The sequence below is a fragment of the Octopus sinensis genome, linkage group LG11 (genome assembly GCF_006345805.1).
Source record: "Octopus sinensis linkage group LG11, ASM634580v1, whole genome shotgun sequence".
In the NCBI taxonomy this organism is placed as follows: Eukaryota; Metazoa; Mollusca; class Cephalopoda; order Octopoda; family Octopodidae; genus Octopus; species Octopus sinensis.
Window position 1 is genome coordinate 31,049,772 of NC_043007.1, and position 14,660 is coordinate 31,064,431.

General features: G+C 38.7%; 1 protein-coding gene across 4 annotated transcripts in view; it reads left to right on the plus strand.

Annotated features, from left to right (window-relative positions):
• Positions 1–14,660, plus strand: part of LOC115217138 (kinesin-like protein KIF16B) — a 117,470-nt gene that overhangs the window by 72,742 nt on the left and 30,068 nt on the right. For 3 of the 4 annotated variants that reach the window (XM_029786751.2, XM_036507298.1, XM_036507299.1), the window contains 7 exons: positions 194–1,023; positions 2,776–2,828; positions 3,150–3,256; positions 6,613–6,761; positions 8,000–8,179; positions 9,724–9,781; positions 14,552–14,602. In XM_029786751.2, the coding sequence (XP_029642611.1) occupies positions 194–1,023; positions 2,776–2,828; positions 3,150–3,256; positions 6,613–6,761; positions 8,000–8,179; positions 9,724–9,781; positions 14,552–14,602 (1,428 nt within the window). The remainder of the gene's footprint in view (positions 1–193; positions 1,024–2,775; positions 2,829–3,149; positions 3,257–6,612; positions 6,762–7,999; positions 8,180–9,723; positions 9,782–14,551; positions 14,603–14,660) is intronic. The other variant, XM_029786752.2, reaches the window with a different exon arrangement.

Sequence of the window (14,660 nt, forward strand, 5' to 3'; positions counted from 1 at the left end):
TGGTGCAGCCTTCCAGTTTACCAGCTCCAGTCAAACCGTCGAACCCATGCCAGCACGGACAACAGACATTACGCGATGATTAGCACTTAAACTTGAAAATATATATAAATAAAACACATTATAGCAAGGTTTGAATCCAGGATTTTATGGTTACTTATTCCAATATATGTCTTTTTTTTCTTTTTTCTTCAAGATGAGACGAGAATTGGAAGGTGACAAAAAGATAATTGAAGGTTTGACCTACGAGCTTCAAGAGGCTGGCAAAAAATTCTCTGAATTTACAGCAGCGCATGATGGATGGATTGAAACTCAGGGAGAAGAAGTGAAGAAGAAATGGTACCAGCTTGAAAATAAAGAGATCGAATTGATTCAAGAATATGAAAATTCTATGAAAGACTTTGAAATACAACACAAGAAGGATTTTGAGGATATCAATTTTGCGAAACAAGAAATCGAGGATGCTAAGCAGGAACTTGAAAAACACCAGAAGCTAAAACAGGAAGAATATACCAAAGCAAAAAATGCTGAAGACAGAGAAAAAATCAATGTGGAAATTGAAGAATTGGAAGCTGCTATGAAGGAGCTGCTTGTTCACGAGGAGGAACATATTAAGGGGGAGAAAAGTTATTTACAAAGATATGATGATAAGAAAGACCTGTTCACAAAGTCTTTTAATGAACAAAAAGATCAAATTGATCAGGAAAAGAACGCATTGAGGCAATCGGAGAAGTTTCGCATTGAAAAACAGGTTTATGAAAAATCCCTGATTTTGGAAGAACGGGAAAGTTCGGTTAAGATGCAGGAAGAAATCTTGCAAGATATGGAGAAGAATCTAAAGATTTCTACTGAAAAATTGGTCAGTGAAATTAATGAACTTTCTGTAAAACAAGAACAGATGATGAAACAGTCAGAAGAACAAGATGGAAACCTTCAAACATCTATAATAGAACTGAAGAAGAGACAAGACCAAGTGGAGAAGCAGGAAAGCCTTGAACTCGAGAGAATTGCCAAAGAAAAACGAAGGTAAATTAGATTTTTAGATATTCTGTTGTCAATCTAATTTCCTAGAATTTTTGCAAAAGGCACAGGTTATGACCATGTGGTTAAGAAGCATGCTTTACAATCACATGGTTTTGGGTTCAATCCCGCAGAATGGTCATAGTTTGAGTGACTTTATTTATAAGTCTGCTTGATCAAAGATGATCTGGGGTCAAACAATGATTTTCCACGGGTTTCTTTTTTCTCCTTAATGCAACTTCAGATTCAATCTTAGGGTTTTTATCCACTTTTCGCAAAATTAATTACACACTTCATCCAATATTATATTACACAATTAACGGAATAGTAATTATATTATATTTCTCATAACAGTATGTTACACACGTCTGGTAGTATTTTATACACACCATGTGATATTCTCTAACCCACATCATCATATATTGCTAATAGTATTTTATACACATCATCATCATCATTATATGTCTTTTTTTTCTATGCTGGCATGGGTTAGATGGTTCAAATGGGACTAAAGAGCCAGATACTACATCAACCTGTAATGTCTTCTTTGGCATGGTTTCTACAGCTGGTGGCCTTTCTTAACACCAATGACTTCCCAGTGTGGACTGGTTGCTTTTCTCATGGCACCAGCACTAGTGGGGTTACTGAGTACTTGCAAGACCCCCCCCCCCATCCCACTAAGTGGCATATAGTATTGAGGGATATGGAAGTAGGATCTGTTGCCTTACTGAAGAGAGAGAGAGAGAGGTGTGAGGTCAAGGTAGGAGGTGAATATGAAAGAGAGCATAGAAACAGGAATAGGAAAGGTGGACTGGCACAGGTGTGGCTGTGTGGTAAGAAGGCGGCGAGCTGGCAGAAACGTTAGCACACCAGGGGAAATGCTTTGTGATATTTCGTCCGCTACTGCGTTCTTAGTTCAAATTCTGCTGAGGTCGACTTTGCCTTTCATCCTTTCGTGGTCGCTAAATTAAGTACCAGTTATACACTGGGGTCGATGTACTCGACTTAATCCCTTTGTCTGTCCTTGTGTGTCCCCTCTATGTTTAGCCCTTTGTGGGCAATAAAGAAATAAGAAGCTTGCTTCCTAACCATATATCATCATTGTTTAACATCCACTTTCCATGCTGGCATGAATTGGCTGGTTTGGCAGAAAACTAGTAAACCGGAGGGCTGCACCAGGTTCCAATCTGATTTGGCAAGATTGGAGGCCCTTCCTAATGCCAACCACTCCGAGAGTGTAGATTGTTTCCTTTTTATGTGCCACTGGCACAGGTGCCATTGACCTGACATTGGTATCTGTTACAACTATGGTCTCACTTGGTTTGACCGGTCAGCACAGGCATGATATATCATCAAGAGTCATGGTCACCTGTCACTGTATCCATGAGGCCCAGTGCTCGAATGATGCTCTTTTTGCATGTCATTGACATGGGTGCCAGTCAGACAGCCCTGGCATCGGCCATGGCTACGATTTCACACAGTTCAACAAGTCTTCACAAGCACAGCTTATCATTCAATGGAAGAGCATCCAGCCATAAAAACTGTGCCAAAACAGACTCAGAAGTCTGGTGCAGTCTTCTGCCTGGCCAGCGCCTGTCAAACCGTCCAACCCATGCCAGCATGGAAAGCAGATGTTAAATGATAAATGATGATGATGTTGCTTACTGTATGTCATTGTATTTTTACACTCTTCACGTAATTGTTTTTTTCCTCATCAGCATTTTTATCAAGATGTTTATTTGGTTATTTCTCTTCTAGGCTTCTTGCCCTTTTGGAACAGTCCAGTCCAACAAAACAAAAATTAAAGAATGGTAAGTGAATTAATTATAAAATAATTTTCTTTTCGTTTTTGAATTTGGTTTACAAGATTCTTTATATGAGTTTGTGTGTTGAAGCATTTTCTGTTGTGTCTGGGGAGAGTCATTTTCTTTTTGTGCCTTATAATATAACACACTCACATTCATATATATGTATGTATATAATTTAAAAATCCGCAAAGTCGTGAATCTGCAATAGTTGAACCACAAAGTAGCGAGGGATCACTGCACATATTTATTATGAGCAAAGAGAATATTAATTATTGCTGTTCTTGTAAAATCGTTTATGTCTATTCCTATAATTTCTTTTAACAGGTTCACCTTCATTTTCTATTGAATACAATGGAGAAATTCACGAAGTGCCTAAGAGAGTTTCTTCCTCCAAGCAGAGACAAAATTCTATTGAAGAAAACACTTCAAATGTGAGTTGACCGTTTTATTTAGCAAACTTCCCAAACCCAAACAGATTCAGAATTACCTTTATTTTATTCAGTTGGCATGATAAATATACCATGTGTGTGTGTGTGTGTGTGTGTGTGCGTTTAACGTAAGAGCCATAGATAATGAAACTAACAAATTAGCAATTTGCATCCTGTCATTAACACACCACTGTATACCAGTGAGCTGGCAGATTTGTTAGTATGTCAGACAAAAAGCTTAGTGGCAATTCTTTGTTCTGAGTTCAAATCCCACTGAGGTTGATTTTGCCTTTCATCCTTTCAGGGTCAATAAAATAAGTACCAGTTGAATACTGGGGTCAATGTAATTGACTTACTCCTCCACTTAAACTGCTGGCTTTATGCCAAAATTTTAACCCATTAACACTCCACGGTATCATCATCATTATCTTCATCATCATCATCACCATCATCATTTAATGTCTGTTTTTTCATACTAGCATAGGTTGGATGGTTTGATAGGATCTGGCCAGGTCAGGAGCTACCCCAGGTTCTCTAGTCTGTTTCAGCATGATTTCTACATCTGGTTGCCCTTCCTAGCGTCAACCACTTTACTAAGTATACTCTGTGGTTTTTTTACATGGCACCAGCACTGGTGCTCTTTGTATGGCACCATCAAAAATTTTCATTTCTGTATGGTTTAATCATCATCATCATCGTTTAACGTCCGTTTTCCATGCTAGCATGGGTTGGACGGTTCGACTGGGGTCTGGGAAGCCAGGAGGCTGCACCAGACTCCAGTGTGATCTGGCAGTGTTTCTACAGCTGGATGCCTTTCCTAATGCCAACCACTCCGTGAGTGTAGTGGGTGCTTTTTACGTGCCACCAGCACAGGTGCCAGGTGAGGCTGGCAAATGGCCACAATCGGTTGGTGCTTTTATGTGTCACCGACACGGATGCTGGGTCATCTTCAGCACTCTTCCTTCCTCTCCTAAATTCAGCTTCCCACTTTTGCAATGTTGATAAAGCTGGAGCATCATCTCCTAATGTAGCAACCCCCATCAGCATGAATGCTATTGGGGGCTAAACCCTTTTTCAGCAAATACTTGATAACACCATGATGCCAAATTTTGTCCATTTCCAAGAGCAGTCATTTACCAGTTGCTTCTGAAGTGTTCTTTGAACAGTCGGATGTCAGTTGAGGTGGAAAGAAACAATGCAGTTATTAAAGGTGACGAGCTGGCAGAATCGTTAGCATGCCAGGTGAAATGCTTAGCAACATTTTGTCTGCTGTTATGTTCTGAGTTCAAATTCCGCCGAGGTCGACTTTACCTTTCATCCTCTCGGGGTCGATAAATTAAGTACCAGTTATGCACTGGGGTCGATGTAATCAACTTAATACCTGTGTGTGTCCTTCTTTGTCCTCTCTATGTTTAACCCCTTTCTGGGTAGTCAAGAAATAAGGAACAATGCAGTTATTAATAAGAAGGGTTGAAATTAAAGCCTGCAAGGTTTCACAGCTCTAGTATCTCTCCTTCATAGTCAGCCTAGGAACTTTTCGCCCCTCCCTCGTACCAGTTAAAGTATGGAAGGTTTATTTCATGAAGTTTAATTCTGAGAAACTTGGTGCTGTTTCCCTTGAAGCATTTTCACAGGTTTTTTGTTTCCTTTTTTGCTGTCTTTCTGTCTTTTATTTTTTTTTTATATACATTAATGGAAACGTGCAACAAGTCAAGTCATACCGGAGATAACACTTGATTAGTTTACCATTGTTAGTAGAAGTGCTACAATGAGTCAGTAAGAATATATCACACTTACACAAGGTCATCACTGATAAAATTTAATAGATTAGCCAGAGTTAGTTCTAATCTGAAAGGTCGAGATAAATGTGTGTTAGGGTTAATACAAACAATGAAATAACAGTGTGTGAGATCAGAGCTAGAAGTTCACGACCTATATGCAGTAATGTGGCACATGGGCATATATACACTTGCCATGTGTCACTCTGCACATATACAAGGTGTGTGCACACTATTTCTAGTTTGACACGTATGTCATCCAACATTTGTTCAGGTTGGCCAGGTTACTTTTTCTATTAGTTACACTTCATTTTCTTATCAATTAAAAAAAAAAAATTTCTTTTTACAATTTTCAACTCCATTCAAAGTTTGTAATTCATTCATCATCATCGTTTAACGTCCGCTTTCCATGCTGGCATGGGTTGGACGGTTTGACTGGGGTCTGGGAAGCCAGGAGGCTACACCAGGCTCCAGTCTGATCTGGCAGAGTTTCTACAGCTGGATGCCCTTCCTAACGCCAACCACTCCGTGAGTGTAGTAGGTGCTTTTTTTATGTGCCAGGGGAGGCTGGCAACAGTCACGATCGGTTGGTGCTTTTCACGTGCTACCGGCACAGAAGCCAGTCAAGGCGGCACTGGCATCAGCCACGTACGGATGCCGCTTTTTAGGTGTCACCAGCACAGGTGCCAGGGTAGGCTGACAACAGCCACGATCATTGTAATATGAAATACAAAGTGATTCCTCAGAGCAAGAAACACAGAAGGCACACATCATCTTCATCATGAACAGCTTCATCATCATCGTCATCATCCCCATCATCCCCATCATCATCATCATCAGTAATAATAGTCTTATGGGTGTTCAGTTGCATCTTTTTATGGTCCCAGTCCAAATGGCATCCTAGAGCTGATGCAAATAAGCCAAGGACTTCAACAGCGTATCATTTACAAAATTTGTAGCCTTGTCAAAGGCTTTCTCCATGTCAACAAAAGCCAGGTATGGGGGCTTATTTTTGGCCAGGTATTTCTCCTGCAGCTGTCTTACCAGAAATATAGCATCAATGGTGCTTTTCCCTGGCATGAACCCTAACTGCATCTCATCTAAACTGACTCTCTCCCTAATTAGTTGGGCTATGACCCTTTCCGTGACCTTCATTACCTGATCCAACAACTTCATACCTCTGTAATTATTTGTATCTAAAGTGTCACCTTTACCTTTGTAGCAGTTGACTATGGTGCTGCCACACCAGTCATTGGGTATGACTCCTTCGTGTATCACTTGGTTGCAAAGTGAGCTTCTTAACCACACTGCCTCCTTCAATTTTTAAGCTATAAGTTGTGATTTCAGGGAGATTTGGTTGCTATTTCTAGTAGGTCAAACGACCATGAAGAGGTTCCCTTTTTGACTTATGTTTAAATGGTTTCTTGTGTATGTATGGTCAGTGTGAAATTTGTATGTTTTGAAAGGACAATTAGTTGTGGAATTTCTAATTTACACTGACTGATAAGTTTGTGGTTTGTTAGAGAAATAGTCACTTTGCTATTGTGCCCACAATTCTAAGTTGTCTTTCTCTACTTGAAGCTGTCCCTCCAAGAAATCAAGCAACAGTACAAGATTGCTGAGACCCAACTCGAAGAGAAAATTCGAATCTTTGAAGAGGAGCGAGATGCTGAATTGGAAAGAATTGAATACGAAAAGTACAAGCTTCAGGAACTGGAAAACCAAGAGAGGTGAGACTAGTATTTCACTCCTTTTATTGTTTGAAAAAAAAAGGGTTGTAACCCTCATTTGTGACATAGCAAACTGTTGTTATTGAGTAACCCCAGTCAGTTGTACTGAGCAGGTTTATGGCATGAGGGTTACTTTAAAGTAACATTTAAGAACAACCATACATGCTGTACATCACTTGGTTGAGGGGTCTTGTTGTACAAATACTTAGGGACCTTATCAGTGCTGGTCCCACAAAAAAGAGCAACCTGTACACTCTGTGAAGTGGTTAGTGTTAGGAAGGACATCCAACTGTAGAAACCATGCAGAAGTAGACATTGGACCTTAGTGGAGAATAGATGTTAGATGACGATGATGATGATGGTGGTGGCAACTGCAGCTGCTGCTGTTATAAAAGGGATGACACATTGGTTAAATAGTCTCAGGTACATCATGTCTGAATAAATATTAGAATAGTCATAGGTGGGATGTCTTTGCTTGTAGGTCTGTTCAGTCAGAGCTCACCCCTGAGGTTACACAAGAACAGAAACTCAGTTGCACTCAGCCTATCCTTACAATTCACAATGTGCAACAAGTGTCACCCCGTCCCACCCAATGCATCTTTGTAATAAATATAATAAAGATGTGTTTAATATGCATGTGCGTCTTTTATGCCATCGAAAGCAGCAAAGGTTCTCAACGTGAACAATACTGCCCCCAAGGGGACATTGGGGCATATCAAAGGGAGCATTAGGCTTTAGGGGTAGTGAGGTGAGGTATTGACGTAACATAATTAACATCCTAAATGTTACCTGTAGTAGTAATTATATTATACATGATTAAACTAGTGATGGTTATCAGAATATAATGAGATCTCGTCAGGCAGAGGCAATTCATTAACTTGTAACGAATATAGTAAATTTACAACTTTTGTCTTCATTAATTTTTTATCATTTCACTGTTAAAAGCTTACACAATCCATTTTTAGAGCCAAATTTATAAATTATCATCTCTGTTAGGCTAGTTTCATCATGATACCTTATTCGCCACTTAGGTGGGCGCTAGGCATAACAACTACTCAAAGAGGTGAAGCTGCAAAAAATAATGAAGAACCAGTGTATTTGTAATAAGAATCCAACTTGAAAAATAGTTGTGATATTTATAAAAAAAAAAAAGGAAAATTAACAAAATACAGAAAAAAACCCAAATTTCAACGTGATATTTAAAATACGTATTTTAACCGTATTCTTTGGTTTTTTAGGATTAATAGCCTTGTTGAACAGGAGGTACGACGAAGACTTTTTGAAGAAAAAGTTCAGAGAGAAAAACAACGTCGAATCGAGAAGGAACAAGAGAAGAAAGAGAGAGACGAAGAGATTTCTCGCTTGAAAGTGATGCATAGCCGTGAAATGAAACAATTGAAGGCCAAATATGAACGAAGGTGAGTTCACAAGGAAACCACGTTACTCTGTATTTCTGAAAAAAGTTTCATGAAGAATCACATTGCTGCTTTAGCTGTATCAGTCTCTTCGCAATTATTTACGAATCATCTTCATCATTTTGATGTCCACTGTTTCCATGCTTGCATGAGGAGTCAGGGTTTATTGAGGCAGATTTTCTATGGCTGGATGCCTTTCCTATCACCAACACTCATTTGGTTGTGATGATGATGATGATAGTAGTAGTAGTAGTAGTAGTAGTAGTAGTGGTGACAGTGATGACAATGACAATGGCTACCACAACAACAGCAACTAAGGTTGTTGTTTAGCCCCAGGTGAGCTCTACTCGAGATAACCAATCATCAAAAGTATTCCAGGTATGCGTAATAATCTCTTTTTTTTTGTTTTGTTTACAAATGTTTATTTAATGTGTTCTTTTCTGAAAAGCATCTGATGTGTAAACCATGAAATATCTGGCTGCTTTTCTTTTTTTCTTTTGTAAAACAGATCAGACAACCACACAGAGTGTCCTTTGTTGGTTTGTGTGCCATTTGAATGTACCCTGGTTGAGAATGATCAATTGTTTGGAGGGTCTGTGTTCAGTGTTTTGTTGTTGCAGTTGTGTGGGTTGCCTTGTGAATAACTATCTCAAACCGTTTGTCTGTGTTCTGCTTATAGGCTTCTATTATTTGTTCAGCTGAAGGTGGTGAACTGGCAGAACTGTTTAGCACACTGGGCAAAATGCTTAGCGGTATTTCATATGTCCTTACATTCTGAGTTCAAATTCCACTGAAGTCAACTTTACCTTTCATTCTTTCGAGGATTTAAGTGCCAGTTGAGTTCCCATGACTTTCGGAAACATTTTTTCACACTGAGAGTTGCTGAAACATGGAACAAGCTACCTGCATCAGTTGTTAGTTGCTTCCTGAAATTCGCCAACACTACACCTGATGTCTGCCCCCTCCATACGCATGCACACATGTATATCATAACTCATACATTGTTCACTTTCTTGACTTTTGTACATAATTCTATGTACTGCACATGCACCTTTAATGAGTTGTAGTGCACCTGAGCACTGTATACAATAATTTCATTATTATTATAATGCAAACAAAGTGATACTGGTTTGTTTAATGGTGGGAGGAGAGTTACAAAGATGCACACACACACCACATAAATACACACACATACCACCACACCACATAAATACACATACCATATAAATACACACACTCACACACATATATATATGACAGGCTTATGCAGTTTCAGTTATTTGCTATATTCACTCACAAGGCATTGGTTGGCCCAAGGCTATCATAGAAGACACTTGCCCAAGGTGCCATGCAGTGGGACCAAACCCAAAACCTCGTGGTTGCAAAACAAGCTTTTTAACCACACAGCTACGCTTGTTTCTATTTGTTGATCTTATTTCATACAAAAGTTTGGGATTCATTACAAAAACGAAGCTTGTCCTTGTAGAATATTATATTTAACCAAACCATTTTGTTCATCATTAAATGTTATTTCTTTGTTTTTGCAGTGAAGGCTTGCATTCTTCAGTTATTCCAACCAAATCGAATCCTTATGCAACTGTGATGGTAAGACAATCTTTTTTGTTGTTGATGTCTTAAGGATGTAGAAATTTCAAGAAAATTCTCTTTTGGAATGGTGAAACTTGAAGTAGATCAAGCTAGGGTCTTTAACCCCATATTTACACACTGTTAGATGTTCATTTATTCTTTTACTTGTTTCAGTCATTAGACTGTGGCCATGCTGGAGCACCACCTTAAAGAGTTTTGGTTGAAGAAATCGACCGCAGGACTTATTCTTTGTAAGCCTGGTACTTATTCTATCGGTCTCTATTGCTGAACCACTAAGTTACAGGGACATAAACACACCAGCATTGGTTGTCAAACAATGGCAGGGGAACAAGTACACACACACACACACACACATGCGCGTGCACGCTCAACAGGCTTCTTTCAGTTTCTGTCTACCAAATCCACTTACATGGCTTTGGTCATCCCAAGGCTATAATAGAAGACACTTGCCCAAGGTGCAGTGGGACTGAACCCGGAAGCTTGTGGTTGGGAAGCAAGCTTGTTACCACACAGCCACGCCTAGCTTTTTCTACTTCGAGTCTCATCATTCCAAAAAAAGAATTATTCTTTCTTAGGTTTATGTAAATTTTGCATTTTGGTAGATAAAATTAATTTTTTTGTTTTCATGTAAACATGAAGTCTGAGATTTATAAAGAAAGGGAATATAAAATATTATTACATCTCTAGATATGCTGCTCCATTAAATTCTTTGTCTCACTAATTCCAGCTAGCTATAATTCCATAGGATTTGTTATGTGGTCAATAAGGGAAGCAGAAGGATTCTAAACACAGCTCCATTTACTAAACTTAGCATTTGTGTGTAAACCCAGAGTGCTCCAAGAAGTGCTAAGACAAATTGAAGCAAGAGCTCTTCCAGGCTCAAATAAATCAGCAGAAATGGTAAAACGTCATATTAAAACAGAGGGGCATCAAAAATTTTTTTAAAAACTGAGGCTGCTGATTAAATGGAAAAGAATTAAGCAGAAGAGATGGGGCAATGGAAACGACACAGGGACCCAGAGAGTGTTAACCACTGATCAAATTTTACTCTGTATAAAACACCATCGGAGAATGTTATCCCTATTGTCTCCAAAACCAAGAATGACATCATCATCATCACTGTTGTCATCATCATCATCATCATCTTATATGTCAATATTAAAATGTGTTTTTAAATGAATGTTAATATTGACATAGTTTCATTATCTTAACATCACACATTATTTATGCTCTTTAAGTATTTTTATCACCTTCAAAAATATCCTCTTTACAATTGTGATCAAGTATTTACCTTTTATATATATATATCAAGAAAAAAGAAGGCAGTCAGAATTTTGGATAATTCTTTATTATTAGCTAGCTCTTTCGTTTGTCTAAACGAACTCTTCAAGATGAGAATTAAAATCAAAATGATAATGAAAACAGAGCATTTCCTTGTTCTGTTATGTAATTAATAGTTATTAATAAGGAATTATCAAACTGGGGGAAATACTTCTCGAGCTTTCTGTTAATACAAAAACACCTGGCTAACAAAATGTTTTCAGATTAGCATAGAACTCCAGGTAATCCTCAGGCAAAATCTGAAGTGTTCATATTGTAAATCCATGGCTACATTCCCCAGTTAATATGGCCTTTTTCACAGAAAAAAAAGCATAAATAATGGGCTTTACGTATTTCTTTATCTGTGCACCTTTGACTTACAGTTGTTTCTGCTATACATTAAAGGTGAGCTCATGGTTCTGTTTACTCAAATGGTCGATTGATCAATTGAAAAAATTGAATGACGATAACAAATATTATCATCATCAGAGTCTGTACACAGAATATGTGTATGCATGTATACATGTATGTATGTTCCCGGGGGTGACAAGTTCAAAAGAAGTTTTTTGCATTCATTTTCTTATTTTCCATTAATAATGGCCCTCGTGTCCGGTGGCACGTAAAAAGCACCCACTACACTCTCGGAGTGGTTGGTGTTAGGAAGGGCAACAAGCTGTAGAAACTCTGCCAGATCAGATTGCAGCCTGGTGCAGCCATCTGGTTCGCCAGTCCTCAGTCAAATCGTCCAACCCACGCCCTTCCTAATGCCAGAATTTGTATTTGATATGTTAGCCTCTTACATTCATAACTCATATTATGTATCTGGACAGAAAAAACAAAAAACAAAAAACAAAACCTTTTCTAATTAATTTAGGTCATGTTTTTCACTCTATGAGAAAATATCTATGATTTTTAATTTCAAAATTTTAATAGTTATATTCTCTGAAATGTTAGCGGTATTTTTATATAGCATTGCAAATTGAAACCAATACTTCAATTGTTGAATAAACGTTTTGGTAAATTTGAAGCATGGCACAAGCCCTTGACCTATTTTAATATGCTTAGTGTTACATTTTCATTCATCTCTTCATAACAAGTATTCAATGGTTTTCTGGATCATGGTTGTTAATCAATCATTACGTTCATTCTTCTTTGTTATACATATTAAGGTCAACAGGTGTAGTTTTCTGAAATTCTTTTCTGGTTTCATGGGACTTTTTCATTGCAGTTCTGCAATCTATTGAGGCATTAGTACAGTATCCTTCATCATACGGCAAAGCATTGTATATATCCATCTACCCTGAAGTCTCTATTATGTGCTGTAAGTGTACTGTGCATTGTAAGGCAGAGCTACGTACAATTGTTAAAGTATTGTCGTTTGTGTTCTGACTTTTATGTTCTGCAGCTGAATTCTCTTCTAAGACCGGCTTTGCTTTTAATCTCATGGGTTGATAACAAGATTTAATCTCATGGGTTGATAACAAGATTTAATCTCATGGGTTGATAACAAGATTTAATCTCATGGGTTGATAACAAGATTTAATCTCATGGGTTGATAACAAGATTTAATCTCATGGGTTGATAGCAAAATTTCCAGAAAGCTATACCAGTCACTGGACTGAACATCACTACAGAGTACCAAACATCCCATCTTGTCCTTCCAGACTAAGGAGCCAATGCTGTAACAGCTTGGGCTTCAAAAGCCCACAACTTTTCAAGACCTTGCCAAAAAGCTTCAGAGATATATGAGGAGTAGATGTGTATGCACTAGTGTGGCCAGAGTTTGTGCCACCTGGGGTGGCCCTTCATTCTGTCATCTCTGGGCCCCCACAAAGAATGCATATTACCTACAGGAGACCCAAAAGTGGTCCTGGCCCCATAAGAGTGCCACACGGGGCAGACTGCCCCTCCCCCCTCCTCTGGCTATGCTAGTATGTGAATGTGCTCAAAGAACAATTAGACAAATCTTCAACTGAGATACCAGATGAACCCTCATCACAGCAAGAAATGCAAAGAAGGGCGGCTTTGTCTAACTCACTACTTTGCCAGGACTGATTCTAGAGATGGTCAGAAAACGAGTCTAAGATAAACCAGCAAATGGCAGTGCCCCAGCATGGCCACAGTTTTTGGCTGAAACCAATAAAAGAATTCCAGTCAAGTACTAGTGTCAATTTAATCAAATACAAATTGAGAGCTGGAGTTCCTAAGATAGCCAAACATTGTCTTCAACTTGGTTCAGGCAATTCCCTCGTAGACACCTTGTTACATGGTCAATTGTTAATCTTCCACACATCCTTTCCCCGGTCAGTACCTTGGAAAGAACTATCCACTGCCCACCTCACTGTATTCTTCCAACATAGACTGAAGCAAGACTTTCCAGGTGTAAGTCTGGGGTCTCACAAGACAATCAGATGCCAAAGGAGAAGAACTACCATTGCAAACACAATACCTTCACCAGGGATCCAGTTCAGTACTAGAGATGGAATGCAAACTGTTGACCCTCCTCTTCAATACATTGTCATTTTACTATATATTTCTTTATTGCCCACAAGGGGCTAAGCACAGAGGGGACAAACAAGACAGACAAACGGATTAAATCGATTACATCGACCCCAGTGCGAAACTGGTACTTTATTTATCAACCCTGAAAGGATGAAAGGCAAAGTCGACCTCGGTGGAATTTGAACTCAGAACGTAACGACAGACGAAACACTGCTAAGCATTTCGCCACCGTCACTTTACTAATATATTGACTACTCTCTCATTCTATCAATGTCCTCGCCTGCTATCCTTATAGAAGTTGAAATCTTTCCAAATCTCTCCATCTTAACAGTATTAAGTCACTTTGGAAGTGATAGGGAAAGATGTCTTACAGTTAGCTGGATGTACTGAAGCAGATCAACCAGTTAACATCAAAGATTGCTCTGGAAAAGTTGTGATAGTGGAGAGATCTTGTCTGTTTTATCTGTCACTTGTGTCAGTCATTGGACTGCGGCCACGCTGAGGTTCTGTCTGGAAGGGTTTTACTCAAACAAATCCACCCCAACACCCAGTACTGGTACTTATTCTATCAGTCTCTTTTGTTGAACTGCTATTTTAGAGGAACATAAACAAACCAACACCAATTGCCAAACAGTGCAGTGGGCAAACACAAAGACATATTCACTCACATGCACACACACATAAACCGAATTTATCCCTCCACCAATTTTATTCAGTGGTGTCGGTAGAGGAGGGGGGGATGTTCATTTTTTTTTACTTGTTCGAGGCAATTGACTTCACATCTTTGGTTGATTTCCGATAAAATATGTCCTCAGTGAGCAAGAAATAAATTTTTCCTGGAATCATTTTCTTTTTCTTTCTGAAAAGCTTGATTTTTTTTTTCATATTTGTTTTTTTTTTTGTTGTTTTTGCAAAGATTTATCTAAATTCATTTCCTTTTTCCAGTCGCCAGATTCTTATACCAGCTCTCGGCTGGAACATCGAAGAATGAAATATGTAAGTGGCTTGCATGAACATATTTTTTCGTCTGTTTCGGCACTTCTCTGCTGCAAGC